Source organism: Octopus bimaculoides, chromosome 14 (genome assembly GCF_001194135.2).
Source record: "Octopus bimaculoides isolate UCB-OBI-ISO-001 chromosome 14, ASM119413v2, whole genome shotgun sequence".
In the NCBI taxonomy this organism is placed as follows: Eukaryota; Metazoa; Mollusca; class Cephalopoda; order Octopoda; family Octopodidae; genus Octopus; species Octopus bimaculoides.
The window spans coordinates 4,236,979-4,247,787 of NC_068994.1; the positions used below are offsets into that span (position 1 = coordinate 4,236,979).

Consider the following 10,809-nt stretch of genomic DNA (forward strand, 5'->3'; position numbering starts at 1 on the left):
ACGCCAGCCAGTCATGAGTGGTCGATCCCAACCCCAACCCTAAACACGTATTCATTTGCACACACCGGTTAGGGATAGGGTTAGGGTTAGGGTTAGGGACAGGGTCAGGGCTAGGATCAACCACTCACGACTAGCTAGCGCGACCGCGCGCTCGGGACCGTGCTGCTTTAGTAGTACCTATATATATATATATATATATATATACATAGGCGCAGGCGTGGCTGTGTGGTAAGAAGCTTGCTTCCCAACCACATAATTCCATGATCAGTCCCACTGCGTGGCACCTTGGGCAAGTGTCTCCTACTATAGTCTCGAGCTGACCAAAGCCTTGAGTAGCTTTGGTAGAGAGAAACTGAAAGAAGCCCGTCGTGTATATATATATATATATATATATGTTTGTTCCCCCACCATCGCTTGACAACCGATGTCGGTGTGTTTATGTCCCCGTAACTTAGCGGTTCGGCAAAAGAGACCGATAGAGTAAGTACTAGGCTTACAAAGAATAAGTCCTCGATTTGTTCGACCAAAGGCGGTGCTCCAGTATGGCAGTAGTCAAATGACTTGACTGAAACAAAAGAATTTTTAAAAATACAGACATACATCTATAGCTATACATATTCAAATATTCTGCGAGAACATGTATAGCCATGGAGAACTATTACCTTGTTTCGAAAACAGGTGAGGGTCGGCGACAGAAAGTGCACCCGCTTATAGAATCTTAACCTGAATAAACTTCGCCTGGTCCATGCAGGCATGGAAAAGCGGACGTTAAAACTATGATGATGGTGATTGTTGTATACATATATTTAAGTATATATGTTCAGGTACAGATATACACCGTAATTGATCGTTGAATAAATATTCGCGTCGTCTTGAGTTGATTTGAAAAATTTGTTGAGAAACTGAACATTATCCACACAAAACTTCACTAATTAACATCGATGTCCTAGTAGTGTATTTGTGGATCAAGGACTAATGTGATTGTGGGGAATGTACCGCCTCGATTACACGACACAAAATAGACAAAAAGAAAAAAAAAAGAGAGGGAAATAAATATCAAACTATTTTTGAACTAAGGAAAAGCCTTCGTCAAAATCGATATCCGTACATGAAGTAGTCAATATTTAAATTATTGGATTAGCCACGGCACACAACGATACAATACATTCATACTTTACAATATATGTATGTATGTGTGTCTGTACGTATTTATAGGTGTAATTGTAGTTGGACAAGTTTTATTAATAGCGGAGCCAACGTATTAAAAATAACCACTGAAAACTTATTCTGGCCTGAATATTTATATTTCTTTCATGACATGTAAACTCTGAAAAACTATATACTATAAGGTTATATTGGTACATAGAAACATACATATAACATATAAATACATATATATAATCACTTAATAGGGAGTGAGTACCTAAGAGGAAAGATGTTGGTGGTGGGGAAAAAAAGGAAACGTGGTTTGTGAATGATTTTAGGAAAAATATTGTCTGGAGTTCACAGACGAATGAAGTTGTAAAATGGAGGAGTGGGGAGAAGTGAGAAAAGAGCGGCTTGTCTGGTCGATATTTCTAGGGCAAGAAGCGAAACCTGATCACTATCTTTATTACATTTGGCCTATATATGTGTCTCTCTCTTTATATATATATATATATATATATCTGCAAGTGTTGTGTATGTGTTAGGTTATATGTGTAAAGAGGAAGTCTTACTGGATATATTTGAAAGGGAAGTTGATATGTAGAGAATTAAATAAAAGAAGTGGCGATACGTAATGTGATCACCGACTTTAGAATTGCTTTAAGAACACAAAACTCACCTCAGCCGAGAACAACATCGATTGAACCTTCGTCCAATCTGTCCGAATATCTCAGCTACGGCAGGCGTCAGTTGGCAAGTAACGCCACTGGACATTTCGGCATTGGTCAATCAATGAAATGGCACACATATTCGGCAGATAGGGGTCCGATTTAGGCAGACAATGTGACCGGGAGAGAAGAAGCTAGAGTTTTTTTACACAACCATCGAAGTAAACAAAGGGGGAGATAATAACAATAAAGAAAAAACGTTAGAAATACGACACACAGACAGACAGCCGGATTAAATATTCCATACCTCATATCTTACATATACCAACTATATTTACATATTTTCCTTCATGAAAATGCATATTATCAAATAAAACAATATCATATTTTATATCAATCGGAACTACTAATTAGAACAGACGGAGGTAGTACGTATTTCATATGGAGTGTTTTTTCAATGAAAGGACTTTTATTACGAACACCGTTTGTCTTGCATGGTTTTTTTTTTCTCCCTCTGATTTCTCTTTACAGCAGACTTAGTTTGAATTCTGTTTCTACAGGTCACTGTTTCACTCGAGTTAAATCTTATCGAATTTTAAGTACTGTTCCAGACAACCGTTAACACTAAACAGGAAAATATAAGCACATCACTTGTACACCTTGCGTGTGTTTGTGTGCATATATGTACATATATATATATATATATATGAAATATGTATATATATAATGTGTGTATATATATATATATATATATATATGTATATGTATCATCATCATCGTTTAACGTCTGCTTTCCATGCTGGCATGGGTTGGACGGTTTGACTGGGGACTAGTGAGCCAGATGGCTGCACCAGGCTCCAATCTGATCTGGCCGTGCAGTGGGTGCTTTTACGTGCCACCAGCACGAGGGCCAGTCAGGCAGTACTGGCAACGGCCACTCTCAAATGGCCACTTCTTTGGCCGGGTTTGAAGAAATGCCAATATTGCTTAGTGGCAATATTGACATGGAACTAATGGTAACATTCTCTCTCTCTCTCTCTATATATATATATATATATGTATGTTAGCCAACTGATTCAACAACAGGCTTATGTAGTGTACCAAATGGATTTGTAATAAATCTGAAAGATCTTACATCAGTAACACCCTTTATAAACTGTACATCCACATTAACCCTTCAGAATTTAAACTGGTCATTTCTGGCCAAAATATTCTACATATTTTATGTCCAAATTGGCCAGATCCAACCTCGCCCATCAATCCTACAACGTCATTCCAAAAATAAACAGTTGCATTATCAAAATGATAAAAATACGAGATAATGAAGTCGAAAAGTTCTGGGAGTTCCTCTGTCCTGACAGCTTTAGAAGTCTGTGGGAATTCTTCAACACTTGCAAATGCCTAATTCCATGTTTAAGCTGTAATTAATAGTGTTAAGTATTGTACATAAAAAACACCATTTTGAGCATGGCCATTGCCAGTACCGTCAGACTGGCCCTTGTGCAGGTAGCACATAAAAATACCTTTTGAGCATAGTCGTTGCCAGTACCACCTGACTGGCCCTTATGCCGGGGGCATGTAAAAGCACCGACTACACTCGCGGAGTGGTTGGCATTAGGAAGGGCATCCAGCTGTAGAAACATTGAAAGATCAGATTGGAGCCTGGTGCAGCCTTCTGGCTTGCTAGTCCTCAGTCAAATCGTCCAACCCATGCTAGCATGGAAAGTGGATGGTAAACGACGACAATGATGATGATGATGATGATCGTCTTTCTTCTCACCTTGTAGGGTTTTTTTTTTATGTGTTGGTTATGTTGGTGAGAACTATGTCTTCAGCAAATTCAGCATCTGATATCTTTTTAGCCTTGTCCCTCCTGCCCTGAGCCAGCGCTACAGTAAAGCCAGAGTCCTGGTGTTTCTCCAGTGCAAGGCGCATACAATGGTCCACCACAATGATACAAAAGTAAGGAGCCAATGTATCTCCTTATCTAGTTAGTTCTCTCTATATAAGGCATATCAAGTTGCAACACGAGCTCGCCAATCAGCTGTTTTCTAGCAAAAAAAACTTCCTGTACTTTTCAGCTAAGGCAGAGAATGGTTAACTGTTGGCTTTGTCTATCTTGTATTTTACCTATGATGTGGTGAAGGCCATGGCTGGCACAGCTTTATTTCAGCAATATCATTTTATTGCAGTGATTCCACAATTCTAATTTGAGTCATCACAATTTTTGACAAAATAACACACACACACACAGAGAAACGCATACACACACACACACGTATTCTATGTGGCTGTCTCTGAGCCCTCCATAGCAGTTCTATAGAACTATCATGTTACATTTCTCCAATTATCATTATCAATATATTGTTCTCACCATCTTAAATGGCTCTCTTTCTAAGAAAGACAATTTAATTTTGAGCACGACGCATTCAATTATGCTACAAATTTGATAAAACTATTAAGACTATCACACAAGACATATTGTTTATGCTGGCCATTTCTCCTTTTAAATTGGTAACTGAGGGAGACAAACACTTCTAAACACTTGCTAACAATTAAAGAACCAATATGTCACGATTATTCACTTATTATCAATGAATTGCTCACACTCTCTTCAATAATTCTATGTTTCTAAGAAGGACAATTTAATTAGAAATATGAGCCGTTTAATTATATTACTTCACACACAACACATCAACAATTAGTCGTTGCTGGCCAATGACTCCACCTCCCCATCCCTCCCACCATATTGACAACCTTGATTGAACTGCCATTAGCTTACAGTCTCTTGCCCTATTATCTCCTTTGTAGACAGAGACAGACCATTCATCCTCTTCACGCCCCCTGGACTATGCTAAAACGGAAGATGTAAATATCGACAACACAGGTAAGATTCTTGTGTTCTCCCTCAGGGGACTAACAACCTAATGCAGTGTTTCTCGACCAATTTTTACCTATGGACGCTTTTCCTTTCTATTCCAATCTATGGGGCCCTCGTAACTATTCAATGTTTAAAAAATCCATCGACCTCTATGGGAGTACGACTGATGTGTTACTGACATGTAACATGGGAGAGCTGGAGGTGTGACTGATATGTAACAGGAGACATCACGAGGTGTAATATTGGGTAGCTGGATTACATCGACCCCAGTGCGTAACTGGTACTAATTTAATCGACCCTGAAAGGATGAAAGGCAAAGTCAACCTTGGTGGTATTTGAACTCAGAACATAGCGGCAGACGAAATACTGCTAAGCATTTCGTCCGGTGTGCTAACAATACTACCAGCTCACCACCTTCAATAATAATAATAATAATAATAATAATAATAATGATGATGATGATGATGATGATTTCAAAATTTTGGTGTAAGGCCAGCAATTTTAAGGAAGAGGGTAAACTAATTATAACAACCCCAGTGATCAACTGGTACTTAATTCATTGGCACCTAAAAGGATGAAAGGCAAAGTCTACTTTGGCAGAATTTGATTCCAGAATGTAAAGAGGAAGAAATGCCACCAAGCATTCTGTTGAATGTGCCAACAAATCTACCAGCTTACTAATGATAATAATAATAATAATTCTTTCTACTACAGGCATAAGGCTTGATATTGTTACGGAGGGCACTAGCTGATTACACTGATCCCAGTGTTTCACTGGTACTTAATTTATTGACCCCGAAAGATTGAAAAGCAAAGTTGACCTCCTGCGTGACACCTTGGTCTTGTACTATAGCCTTGGGAGTGGATCTGGTAGATGGAAACTCAAAGAAGCCCGTCGCATATATATATATGTGTGTGTATGTTTGTCCCCCCACCATCACTTGACAATTGATACTGGTGTATTTACATACCTGTAACTTAGCGGTTCAGCAAAGAGAACGACAGAATAAGTACTAGGCTTACAAAGAATAAGTCCTGGGGTTGATTTGCATGACTAAAGGCGGTGCTCCAGCATGGCCACAGTCAAAATGACCAAAACAAATAAAAGAAAAAAAAAATACCAGTTTCTTTTGGTGTATTTTATTTAATTGCTAAAATGACTCTTTTATGATGTAATTATTTCATTTTTTAATGCACAATCTCAGATCAAGTCACTTACCAAAACAAATATATATATAAAAGGGGGGCGAGGGCAAAATAATTTTAACAATGAGAACTGAGAACTCAAAAGAGAACTCAAGAGAGAAATGTATAATGTTTTTATTCAGTTGCTGGATTATTCTCTAGTCACATTACAACTAATAGTTTCACCCTGATCTCTTCATCAGGTAAATCGTTCTAAACCATTTTTATGGTTTGGTCATAATAAAGTAGAAAGGTGGATTAGAATAGATTGTGGTGAAACTATTAGTTGTAATAAGAACTGGTTACCAGTTCAAATACGCCTGGGGGACTATTTGAACCCCCTAAGATAGCCATTCACTGCATTTTGTTATGGAGAAAATTTCTTGCTGGAGATGAATAGGCATAAATACATGGGTGGGGGTGGGGGGTCCAGCTTGCAGCATCCCCTGACCAGACTGTTGGATGCATGCATTTTAGAGTGGTTGTAATGTGACTGAAAGATAATCGAGTCTTGTGAACAAAACGTGTGTGTGTGTGTGAAAGTGTAGCTGTTCTCTTTATTGTTTTCACATCAATGATTGGATGTTATTGTCAGAGGATCCTTGATTGTCACCTTTTCTCTGACCAACTGTGTAGGAGGGAATGGTCAAGGTACTGGGGCAGCCATTCCATGTCCACGAAGACGCTGGGGAAGTGTTCCGTTTCCAGTCGTAGTGAGCTTGTGAGGGCATCTGCTGCTGCTGCTGTTGCTGTTGTTGTTGTGGAGGCTGTTGGTGTGCAGCTGAAGCTATAGAAGCCGTGGTGGTTGTGGACCTCTGTGGCTGTGAGACACTTTTCTGATGGGAACACAGGGATGATGCAATGTTGTCGAGGTTCAGGGTTGAGAGAACCGGCTGTTTTAGAAGAGTCGTCGTCTTGGATGTTGAAGTGGCTGATGCTGGTTGGTGAGAAGACGAAGACACTGATGCAGCTTGATAAGAATGATGTTGTGCTGAGCTGACACCTGCAGCATTCATTAAAACAGGAGTGTTCAAACCACTAATTGGAATCGTTTTACATAGTTCGTCAGCAGAAACCGGGGTCAAATGGTGTGAAATGTCATGTCTGTCTCCATGGAGAAATTCCTTTTTTAAAAGATTGCCACACTTTGCATTCGAGAGTACCGAAGTCATATTGGTTTTGTCGTGAGGATGAATAGTTTGAGAGCAACTGTAATGGTTGGTATGAGTGCGTTCATGCTTGTTTAGGTGGTCTTTCCGAGAGAAAGCTTTCGTACAAATCTGACAACAAAATGGCTTCTCCCCAGAATGGGTTCGTTGATGGATTTTCAGTTTGTCATTTCGAGAAAAAGCTTTTGGGCAAATATGGCAGACAAATGGTTTTTCTCCTGAATGAGTTCTGGCATGGTTTTTTAGCTTGTCTTTACGAGCAAAAGCCATAGGGCAGATATCACATGCAAACGGGCGTTCTCCTGTGTGTGTCCTTTCATGGATCTTTAGTTTGTCCCTTTCTGGGAACGCTTTACAGCAGAAGACACAGATGAAATGCTTCCCTAATTCGGGAGCCAATTCGTGTTTCTTCAGATATGCACGGAGGGTAAACCGCTTACGGCAGACATTACATTTGTAGGGTTTCTTGTCGATGTACGACTGCCGGTAGCTGACGTAGGTGTATGGGGTGGACAAGGGTGGTGTTGATGGGCTCGGGGTTGTGAATGGACCAAAGCCATAGGAGTGATTGCTTCCGACAACGGGTGAGAATTGAACCTCTTGGTTTGCATACATGCTGAGTGTTCTGTTTATGAGTCTGAGGCGTAATTGCTACGAACGTATGCTGACAATGATCTTGATGACGATATTGATAACACTGATGATAATGATGATGTGACGATGACTATGAGTCTGGTGAGGGACTTACATATAAAGTTACCAAAATATAACGTAATTAAATAGACATCTTAACATACATAGAGTGACTATATTTCATCAACAACTACATGTGACTGTATATGGTTATAATATATATATATATAATTGTATAGAGTTATATATTTACTACACTATGACTCGAAATAGAGGAGTATTAGACTAGAAACATTCACAGTTTCAGTTTAATCACAGCCTAGACAGACCTTATAACTGTCTATGGTCTACGGAGAAGGAACTATGTATAAACCATACCAGTTATATACTGGGGTGACAGACGCGAATGACAGTTATTCAAGTAGACAGGAGCAGTATACTTTCATGAAGACCAACTCTTGAACAATTTTGTGGATGAGGTTTAATTAGGGGCTGATCAATTGCAGTCAGCCCAAACATAAACACAGAGAAAGGGCACTGACTGCAGACCATGGTGAGGGAAGGGGCCAACTAAAAGATGGGTAAGCGGTAGGGTTAATGCAGGATTAAAAGATATGGAGATTAGTCCATTTAGGGAACACACAAAATAGGGGTTCCACAGAGTAGCTAACCCCTAAACTATTCCTTACATATACAATCATCTTTATGCCCTTAACAAAAGTCTGTAAGTAATCACTTGACTTGCGAAAAGTAACAGCCAGTTATCCCTTAAACCACAGCCTACTGTCTTAAATAAGGAAAGGAAGCATTAAAAAATGTGGTCCTAGACATCCCCTAAAAAGACAGGATGGTCATGGCTGGAGTACTTTTGATCATAGGTCTGCTTGTTAGGCAACAACTCTTAACAGAGTGATTATACAGGAGAGAAGGAGTGATCAAATTATACGAAAGGGGTCAGTTTTATTTTGGAATGGCAAAAAGTGTTATCTTGTGAAATAGCAGGGGTCAAAATGTTTTTTCTCCTTTATTAAAGCATGCTAGTTATAGACCCTTGTCAAATATCCCCACTAAAATGGTAGCGTATATATTCTTATATTTCTGTATATAGTTCACAGATGAGAACCAGATATTTCTGTACATAACATAAAAATCATAGCATATATATTAGTGTATATATATGTATTAGTTGGGGAGGGTCATTTCTGGATGCTAGCACAATGTAATCAGTGGAATGTAATATCAGCACAAAATAATAATTGGAGTTTATCCCATTTCCCGTAGAGGATCAGGAACCGTCATGGGAAATATATAAACAGACAGCAGGTCTTGTTCTTTTGTTGCACTGGATGGTCAGCAATGGATTCTCTCGGAGTGTATACAAGTTGATCCAATATCCTGAAAGGAGAAAATGATAACATTATTAACGATGATGATAACTAAAATAATGATTGATTTTAATTTAGAGATAAGATTAAGGCAGTGAGCCGGCAGAGCCATAACTGTCCAGGGAGAAACGCTATGTCGTATTTCTCCAAACTCGATGTTCTGAGTTCAAATGCCACTGGCAATGATTTTTGACCCCCAGTACTCTACTGGTACAGATTTCATCAACCCTGAAAGGATGAAAGGCTAAGTTGACCCAGATGGAATTTCTTCATAAAAACGGATGAAATGTCACTAAGCATCTTCTCTGGCAAGGCTAACAATTCTGCCATCTCATCGTCTTATAATAATAATAATAATAATAATAATAATAATAATAATAATAATAATAATAATAATAATTCGTTCTTTTTATTGGCCACAAGGGCTAATATCAATTAAAAACATATAAGGACAAAGACAGGACGAAGGTTACAAAAGGTTTTGTCCGAAAAGGTAGGAAAGTTCGTCTAAACAGAGGAAGAAAACGGAGAAAGATATAATAAATAAATAGATAAATAAATAAGTAGAACTCCCAAAGGGGGAGCGCTTCGAAAAAGGAAAGGTTACACGTGGAAAAAACGATAATAATAATTCTTTCAACCGTTACGGGAATTGTGGAAATGAAGGCAGGAATTCTTTTCTCAGAATTTTACGAACTTCGAAGATGTATTCGTGTGAAATTTCGCAAAAGATATGCTTTTTCAGAAAGTCGGGAGGAAACATAGTCAGGAGGCACCAAACTATACTTATACCAAAATTCTAATTAATTTAAACTAAAAGCAAACGAGAAGGAAAATTATTAACGATGTATTCTGGTTAAAACAGGTAAGGGAGACAACTAAAAAAATTACAAACAAACATTGTAAGTAAAATAACTTCGATGTTAGCGGCGGCTTGAAATAAGAATTTCTATACAGTAAGTTGTAAAAGAAAGAAAGAGAGAGAGAGAGAGAAAGAGAAAGACAGAGACAGGGAGGGAGAGACAGAGAGAGTTGTTGGTGGGAGATATGAAATTTATTTACGTAGATTTTTAATAAAAAAAACTTTACCGTGAAACAATATAATAAATTAAAACTACGAAAGTTAAAAATAAAACCAGTGAATGAGTTACAGAAGCAAAATTGGAGATGAAAAACAGCTGTAAACATCAAGCAGAGATGTGTGGTTTACAGTATGTCGGGGAATAAATATCTTATTTCTTCCCCGACATACTCTGATTGGGTCGGCCTGTCATCGAAGGTATTATAATACCTGTCTCGTGTGTATATAAGAACTACATTGTCCAATATGTCTTTCTTTTATTAAGACAGTAGAATGGGATTCGATGTAGATACGACTGCTATTTCTAACAAGACTATGGTCTACGCGCAGCCATTTAAAATTGTATGCCTAATAAAACATTATATATATATATATATATATATATATATATATAGAGAGAGAGAGAGAGAGAGAGATAGAAAAACAGACGACAGACAAAAAGGCAGACGACAGATAGACAGACAGACAGATAGATAGATAGATAGATAGATAAATAGATAGATAGATAAGGAATGGAAGTGGTACATTAAAAAAAAATTTATTCGCATATTTGTAAATTTAGTCGCTAAACCATGAGTTGTATGGTGACCGTCTGTTTATCGAAATTCCTTTAATTTCGATATGGGACGAAGTAACGTGCGATGTTAATAAACTCGTTTTA

The 10,809-nt window shown here is 38.2% G+C and overlaps 2 protein-coding genes across 2 annotated transcripts in view; both read right to left on the minus strand.

Annotated features, from left to right (window-relative positions):
* The window catches only part of LOC106870105 (zinc finger protein 235), a 9,912-nt gene extending 7,868 nt beyond the window's left edge, over positions 1-2,044 (minus strand). The window contains exon 1 of the mRNA XM_014916091.2: positions 1,826-2,044. The gene's annotated coding sequence lies outside the window, so the exon portion shown is untranslated. The remainder of the gene's footprint in view (positions 1-1,825) is intronic.
* A 3,782-nt stretch (positions 2,045-5,826) lies between these two features.
* The window catches only part of LOC128249412 (Krueppel homolog 1-like), a 17,864-nt gene continuing 12,881 nt past the window's right edge, over positions 5,827-10,809 (minus strand). The window contains exon 2 of the mRNA XM_052972974.1: positions 5,827-9,077. Within this exon, the coding sequence (XP_052828934.1) occupies positions 6,447-7,664 (1,218 nt within the window). The 5' untranslated portion in view covers positions 7,665-9,077 and the 3' untranslated portion in view covers positions 5,827-6,446. The remainder of the gene's footprint in view (positions 9,078-10,809) is intronic.